A 21,845-nucleotide genomic window follows, 5' to 3' on the forward strand; every position below is an offset into this window, starting at 1 on the left:
AAGTTGAAGTGAGAATCAATTGCGGAGCTACAGGTTGGTAGAATCTCTAACTGAAGATAGAAATTTTGTATGAAAATACTTGTGAACGAAAATCAAATGGAAAACAATGTAAACGATTAACGAATAAAATTGTTAAATAAATTGTGAATTTAGAAGCCATGGTGCTGAAGATGCGAACATATTGTTAGATTCTGATACTGAAATTCGAAAGGGAACCAAGTCAGTTCAGAAATTGTAAGTAAATCAGGTTTCCATACCCATGGGGCTGTAAAACAAAAGATTGAAAATTGACCTTGTGGTTCCACTGTAGTTGATTGAACGACACAACTTTCCATCTACTAAATGTAGCATTTGGATCGATTATGGAACTTTTTTTTGGAAATACGGGTTTCAAGAATCTCTAACTAAAGATAGAATCTGGAATCTTGAGATCGATTGTTCCAAGGGTGTGAAGGAACCAAATCAATTCAGAAATTGTAATGAAATTAACTTCAATTCCATTTCCGCACCTATAATTAAAGTCCGAAACAATATATGGAATAAAACATTACCGTAACTGAACTGAAATCCAACAAAATTCTTCAGCACTTCCAGTCAGAAAACCTTCAAACAAACGAAGGTAAAGGGTCGGTCGATCCGCCATGAGACCGGGTCCCGAAGCTTGAGAGCTTGTCGATCGAAGACCAAACGAACCTTAGGAGTAGATAGAAGGAGGGGCATGGTAGAAGGAGAAGAAAACAGTCGGTGATTTGAAGTAGTGGAAGCGGTAACAAATGAAGGCGGTGAATGCATCAATGGATCGATTTAAAGAAACCCCGGTGGGTACTTCGAAAAAGGGACACATACGGTGGAACTGTGTAAGACTTTTATTGGAGAAGCAAACAGTGGAGAATCAGAAGCGGACACGTACGCCTACTCAAGCAACGGTGAGGAAGCAAAAGAAACCCAACAACAATATAAATAATGACTTAAAATGACCCGATGCACAGAAGAGACAAAATTGTACGGACATGTATTAAAAGAAGGATCAATTTTGCTAAAACTGGTGGATGTTCACTGTAGCTAAGAACAGAGAAATTTAATATATTGTATAATAATAATAATAATAATAATAATAATAATAAAATCTAACGAATTAAAGTAATATACAACCATATTGTTATTTGTGACTTATTACGGATGTCGAAAATTAATAAATCCAATAATTGGGCTGTATATCGATGCACAACGCACAAACACTCGAAGCATACATTTAGGGGGAAAGTACACGTGGCAGGTTAATAGATGGGTAGCATGGAAAACTATGATGTGAACGGTAGCACTAGAACGGAACCACGACATTCTTTCCACATGCTTCCTTCCTCCCGCCTAAAATCCGTTATTGCGAATGCACACTCTCACTCTCAAATCTCACTTTGTATGTGAGATCTTCCTCTTCACACACACACAGATAAGCAAACGACCGCCATTAACAACTCTCTGTTCGTTTTCATATCTGCAACCAACTCAGAGAAAATGTTCTACTCTCACCAGCTCCTTGCTCGCAAAGCTCCTCTCGGACAAATCTGGTATGGAATCGATAGTAATAATGTGTTTTCGATTAAGTGAAGCATAATTTAGTTTATTGATTCGAGGTTGAATGAACTTTCAGATTCCCATAGTGGAGTAGTTGCAGGGATTTGATTGAATCTCGTCATTAATTTTATTTCATTCTCGTTTTTTTGGTTTATTAAGGATGGCGGCAACAATGCATGCGAAAATCAATAGGAGGAAGCTCGACAAGCTTAACATCATCAACATCTGGTATTGATTCACTTAATTTTGTACCTAATTAATAACATGAGTTTTTTTCGTTTTTCAGTTCGCTTTAGTTGATGATCTCACTGATTGAATTGCAGTGAAGAAATTTTGAATCCATCAGTTCCAATGGCTCTCAGATTATCTGGAATTCTCATGGGTAAATTGGTTATTCGACATTTTTGTTGTTGACATTGATTTTTCTCAAATTGCTTTTCGTAATTCTCAGGTGGAGTTGTTATTGTCTACGAGCGCAAAGTAAAAATTCTCTATGGTAACCTCTTCGATTTGATTCATTCATTGTTTGAATTATGTGTTGCTAGAAAATGCAATTGTTCTTAAACTCCAATTCTTTTTATTTACAGAGGATGTGACTCGTTTTCTGGTACACTCTCAATTCCGTATGTCTACATTCTCGCTTTGCTTTTCCATGTACTTGATGAAAATTGAAAGAGATGAATTACCCAGATGGAAATCAATGAAGCATGGAAGGTTAAAACTGTTCGAGATCCTACCATACTTCCTAAGGGCAAGTCTCATGCCAAGTAAGTCGTAATTTCCGTTCACACATTGATGATTGGTTTTTTTAATCTCGTAGTTTTGATTTCCATTTATTGTTACATTATGTAGATATGAAGATGTCACACTCCCTGATAACATACCCACAGACCTAGGAGAAATTGAGCAACCTCTTCAGTTTTCTAACTCAGAAACACAAAGAGGGTTTCATAGAAGTGCTTATACTGAAATGGTAATATGTCCAATGGAGTGATAAAAATGACTATCTCCCTTAACGTTCTATTCTACATCAAAGTTCAAAAAACAGATTTATTCCTTTTCTTTTGTGCAGAAACTTGACAGTATAAATGAAGCCTACATCAGCCACAACCAGGGCAAGAAAGATATCCCTCAGGATCATCATCAAGGTCGTTTAACTTCATCAAAATTTATCATAGATTATCAGATTTCTCAAACCTTTACTGACGAATTTATATGTGATCTCAGCTAATATCGATGATATCACAATGTGTGACAAATTTGATTCACACCAGACTGAAGCAGGTCTCTTCAATCTTTTTGAGAGGTAGGTTACTTGGTTTTGATGCTAAGTGAACTTTCTACATACAAAAATGAGCATACCTAAATGGGTAAATTTAACTTTAACATTCTTATGTGCAGGTTTGACATCGATGAGGATGAAGAAACACAAATGAATTCAGCTTTCCATGATCATACTGACATACCAAATACTCTTGTCCCCTCTCCACCTCCACAAGAACCTCAAATTCAAAACCGTAAGTATCAGTTTATCGTCTCAATTGTAGTCATGTGTAAGAAAAGTTACTGACTTTTAGGTTTTGTAGCTGATGAGATCCATGAGCAACATCCAGGAGAAATTCCCAATCCCCAAGTTTCTGATGAAGATAAGGTAAATATTCATTCAGTAATTCACTTCCACCATAACATTTAAACATATGAGTTGGTTTAAATGTTGTAGGCACAGTACAACAGTCCACACAACAGTCCACAGAGGCGAAAACCAACCAGAAGAACTACAAGAAGAGTCACAACTACTTTAATGGATCATGGACAAACTATAATTCCTGGACCAATGTATCAATTTTGGCTTCAGAATACTTCTGATATTGTCTCAAGAAGAGGACAGAAGAGAAAAGTACGTTTTTCACCCATGTACATTTTCTTCTAATCTTTATATAAACTGCAAATTGTGGAGAATAGCAACATACTTTATCCTATCTGCCAAGATGGGAAATGTACTTTATTTTTTACCCTTAATAACATATTATTTACCGATAATAAAAATGTACTTACCACAATCATGTTTTTTTTTTTTTTTTAAATAATAATTGACTACTGCTTCTGAATATCAATACAGCTCATGCGCAATAACACACACTCTGTAAAGATAGCCAGACTCATGGATCTACCACCAGTTTCTCTTGTTTGTGGCTTGGTTGGAAACAATGATATTTATTATCCTCTTCCAATATTAAAACTGTGGACAAAAAGCATTCAACCTTTGCATGATTCTCCTTCAGGTATGAATTCTCTATTAACATACTTCTAGCATGATGTTTTTGGGAAATTGTGGGCTAGCTTAGGGGTTATTTTCTGAATGACCCTTATATAAAAACATACTTATGATATTTTGTTAATTATTACAATGATAATAATGAATATAACAATTTCATCTATTGGATTTAGGGAACAACTCGCCACCTCATCCACCAGCACCATCATCATCATCACCCGCAGAAAGAAACAATTATCATGATCCAATAAGCCCTGTAAGCCTAATCATTTAACAGTTTTCATTCATTTAATCAATAGATATATAATTAACATAAATTTTCTTATGATGAACATGAACCTTTAGCCTTTTGAAGATAACCATGGTGAAGTTGGATCTGGATCATTGGGGGTATCCATAGAGAATATAAGGGTAAATATTATGGATAACAATGAGGTGATGCCTCCTCCAATCCCCGTGGAAAAGTCAACAAGCAACCATGTCAACAGTGGAGTAAGTCTATCTGCGGTCAACAGGGGGACAGTTACACCTTCAAATTCTGGTATATTTATATAATGGACGTTTTCTTTATAATTCGTAATTTTATACCATCATTCTTTTTTTTTTCCTATTAATACAGAATGAGGCATAAAAATGTCGTATACATAAACTGTGTTTCTTTTCTGGACTAGATAAATAGTTTGAAGGAAAGACTAAATGACCATTTTACTCTTTATATTCCATAAAACAAATTTCACAAAATGAATTAAATTTAACAATTTTCATCAACTTTAATTTCAAATGGGCAAATAGGTAAAAGATCGGTGTCTTAATGCATTAAGCCAGTTTCTTTGTTTGGCTTAACCCAATAAGTCATTTCTGTCCAGATTAAGTCAAAAAGAAACATCAAGGTATAGTTTATCTAGATTAAGTGCTTAACCCATTAATCTTTTTATTATTATTATTATTTTAACAACAGGTGACGATGTTAGATCCATGCCAAGTGCAGAAATTGCACCACATGGCTCAGATGTCAACTCTGGAAGGTCAGTGACGTAAGCATGGTTTAAATTAAGTAGAGTTAGAGATAGAGAGGCACAAGTCAAGTGTGAGGTTTGACCGTTTGAGTTTTTCAGGTCAAACAAGAAGAGACTTTTCTCATCAACTAGACGAAGTGGGAGTAACCTTGAACCAGTTGTAGAGGAGCTCTATGGGAATTACTCTGATCCAATTTTCAAGCTATCTGAACTATCAGAAAACCAAAATGGTAAATACTAGTATATAACTATTTTTTAAAATGTCTCCTCACTATTTTTACACCTAATCTGTTTAATTTCATCAGATCTGGTGGTAGAAACTGGAACAGGACCAACACAAACACAAAAAGACCCCATACCTGATCAACCAGTTGAGCAGTTAACTGACTCTATCCGAATGTAATAAACACTATATACATTATGTTTTTTATAATCAGTTAATATTTAATTTAATAGTATATAGATTAAAGTAAAATATGTATGTTTTTGATATGTATATATATATAGGCAACTGAAGATGCATTTTGATGCACCGGGGTCTCCTCAAACGGAATCACTTAACCAGCTTGCATTGGGATTGAACAGGAAAGCGGCTGCTGGTTTATTTTATCAGACTTGTGGTATTTTAGTTTTCTTCCTAAGCATATATACTTTTTTTTTTTTTTAAATTATATATTTTTAAATATATATCGGTAATATATATGAATTATGGAACATGCATACAGTTATGGCGACCCGTTGTTTCATAAGGGTGGAACAGAGAGTTGCTTATGGAGACATTCTAATTTCCAGAGGTGCCAAGATGTGAGAGATAGAATGAGAAAGAGACTTGGAAGAATTTATGCAGTTGTTATGTTTCGTTTTATTATATATAGTTTAACAATATACTTTAAGTTGCACTATAAAGATATATATATATATATATAAAAAAATAAAAAATAAATAAATAAATAAATAAGCCTTAGGATTAATTCTAAGTTTATGAGGACTATATGTATCTGCAAAATATGTCGTTTTAACATACTAGATAGACCCGATTTGGTTTCACTTGGTAAATATATCATCCTCCACAAGATTTCTTTCTTTTATTATCGTTTTACCATTACTGTTTTCTTTCCTCAATTATTGTTAATTACTTTACCAAAGTGAACATTACTAAACCCTAAACCTAAACCCTAAACCCTAAATTTAAACCTTAAACCTAAACCCTAAACCCTAAATCTAAACCCTAAACTCTAAATCTAAACCCTAAACCCTAAACCATAAACCTAAACCCTAAACCCTAAACCCTATTGTGTTGATCTTGAATTTACATCTTGAAGTATTAATTGTGAATCTATTAACCGTAATCTTTATATAGTAAAACAATGTATTTTCAAGAGGTTTAGTACCTAAATTTAGATGGGGTTGTAATGTATATTCCCTTTTCCCATATATATATATATATATATATATATATATATATATATATATATATATATATATATATATATATATATATATATATATATTTGCCCAGCTATTATAATGACCGTTTTTATTATATAATTTGTAGTATATTTTTTTTGTTAGTTGACCTACTTAATTAGATAAATGTTTACATGTTCCTACCAAAAATTATACTGTTGGCATGGGCTATATTCAACTTTATAAGTTATTAATAATACGAAATTTATGTACTAATATATTTTCTTTATGTTTTTAAATATACATTTTTATCTATAAAGAAATGTATGCAACATGATCAATATTCCTTGAGTGAAGCATATCCAATGTTGAAGATTGATGTAATAGTTTTAACCTTAAAATACATAGTCTATATTCTATACTCGCAAACAAATGTTTTAATTTAATCAACATTAATTATAATTAATGCTTATGAAAAATATATTTAACTTTTTCAAATTAACACTAGCATCAATATAAAGTCAGTCATTTAATCATTTTATCATCATATTAATATAAAAAAGAAAACCGAAATCAACTTGATACCAAAAATCTTATAAGAAAAATAATAAGATACACGAAAAAATTATTGTATATTTGGACATAGTTCAATGAACCTCTAAAATGTCATTGCTTTTATAGTGCATTACATTACATTACATTACATTACATTACATTACTCTCTCTCTCTCTCTCTCTCTCTCTCTCTCTCTCTCTCTCTCTCTCTCTCTCTCTCTCTCTCTGTAATGAATGGAATACCACCCCAATAGGCATGAGAGTTATCTAAATACTAGAAAAATGATACAGTATACACCCTTACAATAAATCTAATACTTTACATAAATATAAGCTAAGTTAATATCCCCCCTCAAGCAAGAGGCGGTGACCCAAGGCGCAACATGCGACGAAATTGCTCAAACTGCGGTCGAGGAAGACTCTTGGTGAAGATATCAGCGACTTGAAGCTTGGTAGGAACAAACATGGTGACCAGTTTTCCGGATGCAACTAGCTCGCGAACAAAATGATAGTCAAGGTCAATGTGTTTAGCACGTTTGTGAGCGACTGGATTTTGAGTGAGAAATAATGCACTCTGATTATCACAAAGAAGTGTAGGGCGACCGGTGGGCAAAGCATATAACTCTTGTAACAGATGAGTAATCCAAATAATTTCAGTTGCCGTGTTCGCCATGGCTCGATATTTAGACTCACAACTGGAGCGGGAAACTGTGGGCTGTTTATTAGCACTCCATGATACAAGATTACCCCCCAGGAATATCAAGTACCCATAAGTAGAGCGGCGAGTTTCAAGACACCAGGCCCAATCGGCATCAGAATAACCAACAATGGCAACAGACCGAGGGCGTGTGAAGGTGAGGCCAAACGATAGAGTACACTTGACATAGCGAATAAGGCGTTTGACCGCCTGAAAATGAGCCTCGGTCGGAGCAGCAAGAAACTGGCTAAGTTAGTTAACCGCATAGGAAATGTCGGGGCGAGTAATGATCAAATATTGCAAAGCGCCAACCAACGAGCGGAAGAGGGTGGGATCGGCAAAGGCAGGACCGTCACGAACCAAAACGGTATTGGCAGCAAGAGGAGTAAGCACCGGTTTGGCATGAAGAAGACCGGTACGTGAGACAATGTCATGAGCATACTTGGCCTGACACAGAAACAGGCCACTAGAATGATGCACAGCTTCGAGGCCAAGAAAGTAATTTAGCCGCCCAAGATCTTTAATACGAAACTCAGCATGAAGACGAGAAATAAACGAGGATATGATAGCATCATCGGAGCCCGTGACAATCAAGTCATCAACATAGACCAACAAATAAATAATGCAGGAGTCTCGGCGAAACACAAATAGAGACGGATCAGCTCGGCTACAAGTAAAACCATGTTGAACTAAAAACGAACTGAGACGATGAAACCATGCACGCGGTGCCTGTTTTAGACCATAAATAGCTTTATTAAGTTTGCACACATAGTCGGGATGGCAAGCATCCGCAAAGCCCGGGGTTGGTGCATGAACACCGTGTCATCCAAGGTGCCGTGAAGGAAGGCATTGTTCACATCGAGTTGGCGCAACCGCCAACCATTAACAACGACAAGAGTAATAAAAACACGAACGGTAGCCGCCTTGACCACCGGACTAAGCGTATGAGAGAAATCAAGACCCGGAACTTGACTAAATCCTTGCGTAACAAGGCGAGCTTTGTGGCGCTCAACCTTCCCATCCGCACGATACTTGGTGCGAAACAACCACTGGCAACCGACAATATTGGCATGAGACGGACGAGGAACGAGAGTCCACGTCTTATTTTGATGAAGAGCCGCAACCTCGGCATGCATGGCATCACGCCAATGAGAAATACACAAGGCATCCGCATAAGACGAAGGCACCGGGGCAGAAAAAACCTGCGTAAACAAAGAGTGAGAATGTAAGTGTACCAAATCAACCCAGTAACGCGGCTTGAAGATCCCAGATTTCGCCCGTGTGGTCATCGGATGAGAGGGAGGTGGCATGCGAGGCGACGGAGGAGAATCTGACTCGGAATCAGGGCCTGATTCAACACCAGTATCAGGATCGGAGTCAGACCCAGACGGCGAAGCATCAGAGGCGGATGATGGATCAGAGGCGGCACCCTGCGACGAGTCGGAATCAGACGGGAAAGCTGTCGGCGTCTGGGGCGATACCGGATCAGTGCACACGGTGTAGGGGTGCGAAGTAGTCGGGCTGGAGACCTTGGGAGGAGGAGCAGGAACAACGGCAGGAGGAACCACGGGGTCGACGGGGTCGGAACCAACGACAAAGGACTGCAGCAGAAGAGACCCAATGTGGGCGGTAGTATGTGTGTCTCGAAACGGAAAACAGGATTCATCAAACCGGGCATGGCGGGTGACAAACACACGATTAGAAACCGGATCGAGACAAAGAAACCCCTTGTATTGCGAGTGATGCCCAATAAAAACACACGGAATGCTCCGTGGTGATAGTTTATGATCCGCATAGTCCCGCAAATATGGATAAACCCCACAACCTAGAATACGAAATTTGGCATAAATGGGGGCGCGATCAAATAAAACCTCAAATGGAGAGCGCATGGCCAACACTTTAGTGGGAAGACGATTAATTATGTGCACCGCGGTACTAAAAGCATGCATCCAATAAGAGACTGGAAGATAGGCATGAAACATCATAGCAAGGCCCATTTCCACAATATGGCGGTGTTTACGTTCGACCCGCCCATTTTGTTAAGGCATGTAAGGGCAAGAGATACGGTGAAAAATGTCATGGCTTTGTAACAAAGCCTTTACTTTATTGTTTAAAAATTCCGTACCCCCATCAGTTTGAAAAGTCTTGATTTTTGTAGAAAATTGTGTCTCAACAAAGGCCATAAATGTCGCAAAAACTCCATAAAAATAGGATTTATTTTTAAGTGGATAGAACCACGTGAAACGCGAAAAGTCATCCACAAATGTAACATAATATCGATAGGAGGCAACCGAAACAACAGGAGATGGACCCCAAAGGTCACAATGAATTAAATCCAAGACCTTTGAGGCACGTTGGTCATTAATCTCAAAGGGCATACGATGAGACTTGGCAAGTTGACAAGGAGAACATACAACGGGTTTTGGTAAAATAGAAGAAACCATTACATGACCATCTTTATTCAATTTAGAAATAACATCAAAATTCACGTGCCCTAAACGGGAGTGCCATAATTTAAAAGATGCGGTGGGACGTTTAGTAGCAAACAACGAACAAGACACCGGTTTATTGGGGGAGAACATAGAGCCCGCGGTCATGCCTTCCTTGTGCTAGAATTTTCTTCGTGACCGGATCCTGAATAGAACATGAATTTTTTGAGAAAAGGACATCGACATCATTATCAGAAGTCAACTTGCTAACAGATAATAAATTTTCAGTAAGTTTTGGGACAACTAAAACATCTCGCAATTTAATACGATTTGTGAGAGTAGAAGTCCCAATAGAGGTAATTGGAAGAGTTGTACCATTACCAAAATGAACCGAACCGTCGCCATGGAAAGGCTTGGATTGAGTGACCGAGCCCGAGGAGGAGACCATATGGTCCGAGGCCCCGGAGTCAACATACCAATCCGGAGCGGGTGTAGTGACGCGACAATTCGCTAAAAACGCCTTCGTCAAGTCCCTTTCATTTGGAATAGAGTTAGAAGCAAAAGTGGAAAGTCGAGTGCAAGCACTAGCAAAATGCCCATTTAGTCTACATAGTTAGCAATGAGGAGGCCAACGGTCGCGACCACGACCGCCACGAAAAGCACCACGACCACCGGAGCCACCACCACGACCCCGGCCAACAGAAAACGCGGGAGCAGCCCCGCTAGTCGCTGAAACAGCGGAAAAGGCGACAGCAGGGGTGGGCTGCCCATGGATCGATTTGATGAACAATTCATGGCTTTCGGCTTGCGCAAGGAGATCCCGTAATGAGTGAGTGATACGCGAGGTGCGAACCCCAATGGAAAAAGCTTCAAAACTGTCGTCGAGGCTACATAAAAACCAATGACATTTGTCGGATTCATCAACGGCTTGACCAATAGCCGCTAGTTGGTCACAAATGGCCTTGAACTTGCGACCATAATCAGAAACGGGAGAGTCACCCTTGGAGAGAAGCCGAAGTTGGTCGCGTAGATTTTGAACCCGTTCATGGAGGAGTTTCCATAAGCGGATTCGAGAGCAGTCCAGATGGCGCGGGCGGAGGAAAGACCCACGATTTCAGAAAAAGCTTCCTCCGTGAGGGAGGCTTGGAGGAGAAGAACCGTGCGTTGATCGGCGGCTTGCCATTCTGCAAAGCCGGATTCTCAACTTGCTTGGCGTCCACGGTATGATGAGTGGGTGGAGCTTCCGAGGAGCCATCGACATGTGCAAGGAGATGTTGATAATTTAGGAGGGGAACCATTTGATTTACCCACAAAAGATAATTGGAAGAAGAGAGACGAATGGTGATGAGATGAATGAGGGTGTTCATCGGGAGGGTAGAGTCATTAGAGGAGCCGGCCATGGTGAGATCGCCGGAAACAATGGAGGAGTCGGTTATGAGGAATGGAGGGGTTGAAGGGCTCTGATACCATGTAATGAATGGAATACCACCCCAATAGGCATGGGAGTTATCTAAATACTAGAAAAATGATACAATATACACCCCTCAAGTATACAATAAATCTAATAATTTACATAAATATAAGCTAGGCTAATACTCTCTCTCTCTCTCTCTCTCTCTCTCTCTCTCTCTCTCTCTCTGTTTTGTGTTACGTAATTTCTACCATAGATGCTTAAAAAAAAATTTATACATGACTTGCAAGATTCTTTAGTAATTACAAGTGAAACTCTTTGATATTCTCGATCTTTTGCACTAAAGTATTAGACCTTGTGTCAACCGTAACAATTCGGATCAACATAACAAATCAACCAACCTTGATTGAGGCCTGGGGTGTTTGAGTTTTCAAATTTGCAAACTTTAAAATATGAGAATGTATCGTGTTTTTTTTTTAATTCATTAACAAAAATTGTTGTGCTAACAAATCCAAAGATGAGATAACCAATTTAAAAGGTTAAAAAGGTAGTCGTAAATTTAAATCATTTGCACTATGAAATCGTCAGATTAAGTGATTAACTAACACAAATAAAATTATATTGTGTACTATAAAGGATCTGAAGACAAGTATAATTTGTATTATAAAGGAAACATTTTTTCTTTCACCACATTCAATTGAAACTTTCATGACTTTCTAATAAATTGTAATGTCTTTCTAATAATGATTATAAGTTGGTTAATAATGTTAAATAAGTATCAAACCTAAAGTGTAATCATAAATAAACTAAATTTCAATATTAAAACCATACTTTTTACTTCTACTTATTAAGTTATGTCTTTAACTGTTAGCATATTATACTTAATTTATTAGATTTAATATGTTGATATATGTAAACCATTATCAGTTAAAAGCTACAACTTTTGAAATGTTTGAACAAAATACTTAAATTGTTAATTTAAATATAACATTACCCGGTCAACTTTAATATAAATTTTAGTTCCACTTAAAAAATCCAAAGAATATTATATGAATAATTAAAAGTGATAAATTATAGTGCTAAATGAAAAAACTAAATTATAATATTAATTTAACTAAAATATTTCCTAAAGATATTTTTATAATCGTTAAAAGTTTTCAAATAAGTAGTTTCAAATAACTTACAATAACAATAGTTAAAAATAACTCTATATAAATGATTATATTGTTACCTTTAAAAAAAAAACGTTTGATATTTAAATAATTACGATGATATAAATTCAAACGTTAAGCAAATAAATTTAAAAATAATAATTAACAACAACAACAACAACTATAAATAACATTAAACCATATATTATATTTAATTTTATTCATGAGTAACTCATGGGTAAAGGTCATTCAAAAGATTAAGATTATGCAGTTTTAATATATGTATATATATTATCATATAATTCAAAATAATTAATATATTATATCAACTTAGCATACGAATTATAATATCAAATTTAACATTATTATTGTTTTATTTAAAAATATATATATATTTGTAAAAATTTCAGCTATATAGATGTTTTTGCGCAACAAACGAGCATTTGTCTACTTTGTTATAAACCAAGATGAAGGCTGGCTGATTTATATGTTGTTATGTTACGTGTTAGTTAAAGAAGACGCAATGCCTTACACTTTAGATTAAGGATGAACGTGGGACATAACCGGTATCGATCCGTCCCATTATTTTCCGGATACCGAATTTGATCAAAAGTTAATCCCGAGTATCGAACCGAATTAACATCACCGGTACCGGTACCAGGAATGTTATCGGTACTCGATACTAGTACTGGTACCGGCGATACCGATTCCTGAATTCCATGTATTTGGAGTACCAAGTACCGTACCGTATTTTTAAATTCGGTACAGTTCGGTACCGATTCCAATACGGTACTAGTACGGGATCGAGATTTGGAACAAACTATTCATCCCTACTTTAGATAAAAAAAACCATAAATGACTTTGTTTATTCTAAAATAAAATGTAGGATCCCTTTATTTGTAGGCCCACTTAGTCTAGTCCAATTATCATTTTTAGGTTAGCGGTTAGCCTAGCCCAGCGGCCCAAATTGGATGAAAACCGAAGGAGCAGCAAGGCACATCGATTGATCACTGTGCCTTTGGCTTCGACGTCTAACCTCTCTCATCTGTCCCAGCTTTGGACTGCATCAAACGAACAACACACAGAACAGCGAAATCGGAAATGGTGAAAGACGAAAATGAAAATCCAGTTTCAGAAGTAGATGAAGACGAGGAAGAATCATCAAATGGAGAGGACGAGGAAGAAGAAGATTTTGATGAGGATGAAGATGAGGAAGACGAGGAAGAAGAACCACCAGTAACATCGGAATCTAGAATGCGAGCCGAAAGAGCAAGAATGGAAGGAGTCTTTCATCGGATTTCTTCTGAGAGAGTTCCATTGAGAGTCCATGATGTGTTGATCAAAGGAAACATAAAGACTAAAGAATCGTTAATCGAAGCTGAAATCGGAGCCCTAAAAACCGCCACATCAGTCCAAGAGCTGCTTCAGGCGGCGACTATTGCGAATGCCAGGCTTCAAAAGCTCGATATATTTGATTCCGTAAATATCACGCTTGATTCAGGACCGCCTGAATTGCCTGGGACTTCTAATGTGATTGTTAAAGTTGTTGAGTCCAAAAACCCTCTCACTGGTGATATTGGCATTTTCACGAAGCCTGAGGTACTAGTTTCCGTTTATTTTCCGACTTTGCAGTTATATAATGTTACGGTGTTTGGAGTAATATATTGATCATTTTGTTGATGATAAGTGTTTTTGATTGCTATCTATGTTTATACAATCATTTACAGTTTCCATCGTGTGGCATTCAGTCATTTATGATACTAACTTTGATCATCAAGGTTTTCAATATTGACTTACTTTTGTAGGATGTAGTAATTGTTCATGAGGCCAAGGACCAAGGGTTTTTTCTTCTGTTAAAGATGCATTTCATTTTTCATATAACATATTTCATCACTTGCTTCTGTAGGCTAGATCTTGGTCACTTGAAGGATCACTTAAACTCAAAAACTTATTTGGATATGGAGATTTGTGGGATGGTTCTTTATCTTATGGGTGGGACCAAACATCAGAAGCTAGTGTTGGCATCTCTTTGCCAAGATTCATGAGATTGTTCACTCCTGTTATGGCTCGTGTATCCCTTCTTTCTCAAGATTGGCTCAAATTCTCCTCTTATAAAGAGCAAGCACTCGGCCTATCACTTGGCCTGCTTTCAACCAAGCACCATGATTTAGCATATAATCTTTCTTGGCGCACGTTGACCGACCCATCACAAATGGCTTCTGAGTCAATAAGAAGGCAACTTGGACACGGTTTACTATCACATTTGAAGTATACTTTTAAGATTGATAGGAGGAATTCACCTCTTAGACCCACTAGAGGGTTTGCTTTTGTTTCTTCTTCTCAACTTGGAGGCATTTTTCCTGATTATCGCAGCTTGCGTTTTGTACGCCAGGTATGTCCTCATCTTCTTCCAAATTTTCAGTTACCTTTGACCCGTTTTACATGTGAAATAAGATGCTTTTACATATAATCAAGATTCCCCAGCTTCATTCCCGGAACACAAAATAAATAAATAAGTGTAGTTAGAAATTAATAGCTATAATCGTAATGTTTGCAAACATGTCTATGTGCTAGATATTAGTCTGATCAAAAAGAGACATACATGTCTGATGTCAAAAGGATCTTTAGGTATCTCAAAGGAGCTCGAAAATTAGGGTCGTTGTTATCCTAAGGATTCTAGCTTTGAACCGATTTGTTACTCAGATTGAAACGTTGCAAGTTGTAAGGGGATGTTTCTTTTTACTTATGAGCTCTATGAATTTAAGCACTTAATATGGACATCTATGCATTGTTGGTTCTTTTTTACTTAAGCCAAAAAAAAAAAACCTGGCTTAATATATTAAGACACCAACCCTTTACCTATTTGTCCTTATTTTTTTCCATCTAACTCCTCTCACGTTAATGTCGATGATTGCTGTTAAAATTTGATGAATATTGTGAAAATTGTTTGTTGGAATGTAAAGGTAAAAATGTAAAATGATCATTTAGTCCCGTTCAACGATTAGGTTTATTCAGTCTAGAAAAGAAAAGAAACATGCATTACATACCACATTTATCCAGACAAACATTAGCACCCCATTGAGCCACTTTATCCATACAGGACTTAATGAGAAAAGAAAAAGAAACAACAGGAAAAGCAACATTAACTGTTGAGTTTGATGTTTATGACATCCTAATGTTACCTCATGATTTCACTATAGTCACGTGCTGTACTATAAAATTATCTGCATGTTGTTAAACAAATTGAATACCTAGGCTATGATTCTAATAAACACACTGATTCTGATATTCTTTCTGATTATTTTTAATAGGAATTTGATCTTCGATATGCTTTACCTTTGGGTTTTGCACGAGCTGCTCTCAACTTTGGAGTTGCTGGTGGTGTAGTTTTCCCATGGGGAAGTGAATTCCTGAACAGACCCACATCTTTACCCGATCGATTCTTCTTAGGTGGGAACTCCTCTCCCGTTTGCTCATTGGGTGGGCCCACATCCTTATTGGGCTTCAAAACCAGGGGATTAGGCCCAAGTGAACCAAAACGCCAATTCAAAACAAAAAACTCCGAAGATACAAATTCTGAAAGAGATTTTGTTGGTGGAGACCTTGCTTTTACTGGCTTTGCAGACCTTTCTTTTGATCTCCCTTTGAAGGTGTTGAGGGATTCTAATATTCATGCACATGCGTTTGCTTGTGCTGGAAGTCTAACCAAATTAACTGAAAATTCATTTCGTGACTTTTCCTTCCAAAAATACCGCGACTCCTTCCGTACCTCTGCGGGCTTTGGGCTTATTGTACCAACTAAATTGTTTCGCATGGAGGTTAGTCCCTTCCCCTCCTTTTTTTTAATCAGGGCTGCGTACTTTCAAATTAGGGCATTATACTTTCTTTTTAACTTAATAAGTTTAATGGGTTAAACACTTGATTTGGACAACAAACTATAGTAGAATGGCTTAATGGGTTAAAGCCAAAAAAATAATAACTTGCTTAATTTATTAAATAACCAGCCCTTCTTCTTTTTTCTCTCACACGTTAAAATTGATTAATATTGTGAAGTTTTTTTGTTGGAATGCAAGGATAGAATGGTCATTTATTCTTTATTGGGTCTAGACTCTAGAAAAGAAACAAAAGAAATAGGACCCTCATTTATGTATGTGTATGTCAGTATGTGTATGTGTAACGCTTTTTATCCTGACAGACTTCATCATCTATTTTCAGCTACTTTATCCATACATGACTTAATGGAGGAAAAAAAAAACAAAACCTGATTATAGATAAGCTATGATTTTTTAAAGTGGGAAGAAATACAAGTAGGGATGGGAATGGGAATGGGATGATATAATAAACAAAGGGATCAATGAAACTGCATTTCTTCTATCTTTTGTAGGAGCATTACTATTAATGTTGATTGTTTACTACTTTATTTAGGTGAACTACTGCTACATAGTGAGACAACATGAACATGATCGAGCAAAGACTGGTGTCCAATTTAGCTTTTCTTCACCATTATAGGATTCTGATCCTGGGCTGGTTTCATCTCAACTTCACAACAAACAAGCCATTAGGCACTCCACCGCTGTCATCTGGTGAAGTGAAGGGTTCTTGTAATTTTGAAAAAAAAACTACAGAAAATTAATAATCTCATCTCAGTTTATATGACAATTGACATGCTGCTTTGTTTGAATGGTGTTTGTTATATCTCAAACTCATCTGTTGATGTTGTTAAGAATTTGTTTTGGAATTCAGAGATATGCGAGTGTGAGTGTATTTCTGGTTGTTTAGAAATTACACGAAAGATAGTGAATGAAGTTGGAATTATTGGGTGGGTGTGTAATGTGTTGTGTGTTGCGATTCGATGCGCAGACGATTAATTTTGATTCAAAGGTAAGGTAAGGCAAGGCGTTTGATTGATTTGAGATCTTTGGGGGTGTGTGTGGTGTGGGCCCAGCTGTTTGATTGAGAGGGAGTATCAGCGCGTGAAAGACACTCATGAGTCATGGTATATGATATGAGATTAAAAGGTGATCCAAGTGGGGACACAGCGATCTAACTGATTTGATATTAGCGGACCCTCACCCACCCAACCAGACCCACACTCACCCTCACCCCGTTTACCCAAAAAAAAAAAAACCAAGGTTTATTGGTTCATACCATCGCAAAACGGTTTTTGCACTCAATTTATTTCCTATTTATTTATGCGTCTATCAAATATTTTAGCTGGAAATAAATTTGATAAACTGTGTTCTAATGAAAATATCCGTATGAAGATGTCGTTTTACGATTACAACAACTTACATTTCTAACTGAAATTATTATCATCTATTGAATTTAACTGTTTAATATAAATTATGTTAGTTTTTTTCAATACAATTTGTATGTTATTTTGTTATTATTAAATTAAAGAATAAATGATAGTTTTATATAATAATATAAAATATATTTATTCATAAAAAAACAAATAAATTTATTTTGGACATAATAAGAGTTAATCATAAAACGATTAGAAAAAAGGAAATGTTACATAACAAAATATCACAAATTAACATTTTATTTAGTGAAGCACTGTAAAATACTATTAATAATTTTATGTGAAAATGTCATACTTTTTTTGCCAGAAGATGATGTTTTTTCATAGAACAGAATTGATAATTTTGGTAAATGGGATCATTTTGAGAATTTCACCAAGATAAAGTATTTTTTGAGACATAAAAATATGCAAAACAAAAGTGGGTTTTAGACGAAACCTATGGGTTAGAGTTAACGTAAAACTCATTTTTCGTGATATATATATATATATATATATATATATATATATATATATATATATATATATATATATATATATATATATATATATATATATATATATATATATATATATATATATATATATATATATATATATATATATATATATAGAGGTTCAGGTTCATTTGAGACTATTTTAATTTTGTGAGACCGTGAGACTAAATCTAAAAATAATTTTAAAATGCAAAATAAATGGAAAAATCCAAAAATTCTTTTTTTAAATATTATTTTCGGAACTTGAATTAACTAAAAAAAATATAAAAAAATATTAAAAAAAAAAAATTCTGTTCTTTTTTTTTTTGAAAAATACGTGAAATATTCTAAATAGAATATTACAGTGATATATTCTAAAAAATAATTTTAAAATGCAAAATAAATGGAAAAATCTAAAAATTCTTTTTTTAAATATTATTTTCGGAACTTGAATTAACTAAAAAAAATATAAAAAAAATAATAAAAAATTATTTTTTTTTTGAAAAATACGTGAAATATTCTAAATAGAATATTACACTGTACATATTCTAAAAATAATTTTAAAATGCAAAATAAATGGAAAAATCAAAAAATTCTTTTTTTTAAATATTATTTTCGGAACATGAATTAACTAAAAAAAATAAAAATAATAAAAAAATACGTCTCACGGTCTCACAAAATATAGGTGGTCTCAAATAAACCTAACCCTATATATATATATATATATATATATATATATATATATATATATATATATATATATATATATATATATATATATATATATATATATATATATATATATTACACACAACAATTTATGCTTGCCAAGCATGAAATATTATGAAAGCCAAACACTTAATTGACTTTATTGAACCTAGTTTTTTTTATACATTTAAAAGAAATATTCATATTAATCAATTCATGGTTTCTTTATTTGGCAAAAAAATAGATTTCTTTATGAAAAAAAAAAAAAAAAAAAAAAAAGTTATGGAAGATGATTGTATGGACTATTCAAATTTCAAAACGCAATTTCATAAAAGGTGTATTATACAATACTTTTAGACCAAATAAATTATCATTTTTGTATAACCATCCCATTTTTTGTATTTTAGTGATTGACTATAAATAATCAATTAAACAAGACTTATTTATAAACATGAATAGCTTATAAACCAAAACTATTTTATTTATGATTTATTTGTGAGATCGATGATGTGATGTGAGTTGTTAATAACTGATTTAGATTGTTAATGGTCGTCGCCGGTCACCGTCGCGGTCACCGTGGCGTGGTGTTTAAATAGTTGTGAAATCAAATACGGGGCCGTTTCACATCCACCTCGAGAGTCGAGGCCCCAGCCCAAGTGGAGAGAGTAAAGCCCATTATCTCTGTCTTCTTTTTCTTCATTCCACCACTTCCCTTTGAAGTGACAATTTTCTTTTCCATTTTTCTAATTCTTCAATAAAATATATAACAACCATAAAACTTCTATTTACATTTATAGTTTTTTATTTCATAAGAAAACATGTGGTCGTGATTATGCACTTGATCTTATCAAGACTCAAGAGTTTTGTCGTATGATTGATGATTTTTTATCATGCTTTTATTATTATTATTTTTTTAATAATGAATTTATGCGTCTAGGATTTGAAATTTTTGTTCCTTTATTGTGGCTTTCATTATTAGAATTTAGACACATTCAATGTTTTTGCACACTCTGAAAAAACAAGTATATGGCAGGCTCTTGAAAAGGATGTAGAATAATGCTGAAACTAGTCAAAAGAATTATACTCAATTTTTCAATTTGCTGTCTTTATTATATCATAAATGATTTGAAATTTTTGTTACAAAATTATGATTAACCGTTCCGTTGTTTCGAATATTATAGCTATATGTCATCTCATATGATGGCAAGGACTAGAAATGAACTTGTGTTACGCTACATCCGTGTTGAGATTTGATATAATCACCTTTTGTGACATGGTTTCCATTTTTGTTACTAAAAAGAAAATGATTTCAAGTCTAAGATATTCAAGCTATAATCAACTCTTGATTTCTAACTACCTAGTTTGAAAAAAACTCATATCATCCTCCTCATATTCAGAAAAAAGATATTATTTTTTAACTATTCATTTTATCCAAAATTATTATAAAAGCATATTAACCGGTATTATTTAAGTGATCCGGTAATTATGGCCGATGACATGAGTGGTTCATTTAATCCCTTGAACTCATATAAGATATCGATAGGTAAAACTCAATAAAAATATTATGTGGAAGATGATCGAGTTCTTAAATCATGATATCTTATAAGATATCAAACATGACTTTGAACATCCATATCATCAGTTATATCACATCGAATCGTTACAACATTTATATGAAACAAATTAATAGACGTTTGTTCAAAATTTGGATAAAACAAAATAAATAAAAAATATTATATCTTTTTTAACAAGAAAATAATATGAGAGTTTTTTTTATATATAGATGTATCATTTCAACATCACATCATTTTCTATTGTGATCCTTGTGGTCTCACCTATGAAATAGCCATCCATCATTTCCTCATATTTTTTAATTTTATTTTTAGTACAAACAAAAAAATTATTTACCAAAAAAATATAAAAATTAATAAAAACAAATATAATTTGTTTATAAAAATAAATACAAAAATAATTGTATTCATACTTCTTTGCTATTTTTTTCTTTCTTTTTGGACATGCATTATTTGATTCATGATTAATTGCAATATATATATATATATATATATATATATATATATATATATATATATATATATATATATATATATATATATAACTTTTTTTTTCTTATATTTATCATAACAAGTTTATTTTTCGTTTTATATATCTCATGTGAGATTAAAAAATAAAAACAAGTGGGATGTTGTTGGTGAATATTGACGTTACCAAAAATGAGTTAGATCAAGTTGTATTATATCTAGTTCAAGAAAAAAAATATTAATTTAATTTTTAATTTTTTGAATTTTTTTATTTGAGTTATTCAAGTCATTTCGGTTTATTTAAGTTATTTGGGTCATTGCGGTTTATTTGGGTTATTTGGTTCAAATAATTATTCACTTTCTGAGTCGGTTCAAATGATTATTCACTTCCTGGACTGAATAACTCGAAACCCGAATTTGGCGAAAATAGATATCCGAGAACCGATTCAAATAACTTATTCGTTTCTAATTCGGGTCGGTCCGGTTTCATTTTCAGTTCAGATATTCGGTCCAAACACACATCCCTAGCTAGAGGAAATGGTATCGTACTCCCTTATTTTGTTACATTGTCATGTAAGCGACACATCAGCATTTACCATAAAAGTGTGGTTTCATACCACACTTATTTTATTTTAATAATTAAAAGTTTTATTTTTAATTAAAAAAAATTCATTAATTAAACATAAAAACTCATTACATTGCATTAGTTGAAAAAAGAAATAACATCAAGAAAAAAAGTCTAGAAACTTAGGAAAAAAAAATAGAAATTAAAAAGAATCAAATGAATTCCATTACAACTTCCTC

General features: G+C 34.4%; 2 protein-coding genes across 2 annotated transcripts; both read left to right on the forward strand.

Moving 5' to 3' along the window:
- Positions 1–1,445: 1,445 nt before the first annotated feature.
- On the forward strand, positions 1,446–5,709 carry SYN1 (Rad21/Rec8-like family protein). The gene is made up of 20 exons (XM_078968104.1): positions 1,446–1,568; positions 1,735–1,803; positions 1,899–1,957; positions 2,027–2,071; positions 2,163–2,182; positions 2,266–2,342; positions 2,428–2,548; positions 2,648–2,723; positions 2,803–2,881; positions 2,977–3,092; positions 3,162–3,226; positions 3,296–3,472; positions 3,695–3,857; positions 4,024–4,106; positions 4,196–4,391; positions 4,809–4,875; positions 4,966–5,096; positions 5,172–5,265; positions 5,374–5,486; positions 5,592–5,709. The coding sequence occupies exons 1-20, from the start codon at positions 1,516–1,518 to the stop codon at positions 5,672–5,674; spliced, it is 1,887 nt and encodes a 628-aa protein (XP_078824230.1). The 5' UTR covers positions 1,446–1,515; the 3' UTR covers positions 5,675–5,709.
- Positions 5,710–13,516: 7,807 nt separating this feature from the next.
- On the forward strand, positions 13,517–17,347 carry LOC145010834 (uncharacterized). Its single transcript, XM_078969384.1, has 4 exons — positions 13,517–14,115; positions 14,423–14,908; positions 15,828–16,334; positions 16,942–17,347. Exons 1-4 carry the CDS (start codon positions 13,618–13,620, stop codon positions 17,023–17,025), a joined length of 1,575 nt encoding a protein of 524 aa, XP_078825510.1. The 5' UTR covers positions 13,517–13,617; the 3' UTR covers positions 17,026–17,347.
- Positions 17,348–21,845: the final 4,498 nt, after the last annotated feature.

This window comes from Lactuca saligna, chromosome 8 (genome assembly GCF_052625555.1).
Source record: "Lactuca saligna cultivar CGN05327 chromosome 8, ASM5262555v1, whole genome shotgun sequence".
In the NCBI taxonomy this organism is placed as follows: domain Eukaryota; kingdom Viridiplantae; phylum Streptophyta; class Magnoliopsida; order Asterales; family Asteraceae; genus Lactuca; species Lactuca saligna.

Bases quoted from the DNA above. Each gene is read 5' to 3' on its own strand.
- LOC145010834 (XM_078969384.1), top strand. From the start codon at position 13,618: ATGGTGAAAGACGAAAATGAAAATCCAGTTTCAGAAGTAGATGAAGAC. The intron at 14,116-14,422 runs GTACTAGTTTCC...TTGCTTCTGTAG, and splicing joins GCATTTTCACGAAGCCTGAG to GCTAGATCTTGGTCACTTGA. The intron at 16,335-16,941 runs GTTAGTCCCTTC...TACTTTATTTAG, and splicing joins CTAAATTGTTTCGCATGGAG to GTGAACTACTGCTACATAGT.
- SYN1 (XM_078968104.1), top strand. From the start codon at position 1,516: ATGTTCTACTCTCACCAGCTCCTTGCTCGCAAAGCTCCTCTCGGACAA. The intron at 2,549-2,647 runs GTAATATGTCCA...TCTTTTGTGCAG, and splicing joins GAAGTGCTTATACTGAAATG to AAACTTGACAGTATAAATGA. The intron at 2,882-2,976 runs GTAGGTTACTTG...TCTTATGTGCAG, and splicing joins CTCTTCAATCTTTTTGAGAG to GTTTGACATCGATGAGGATG.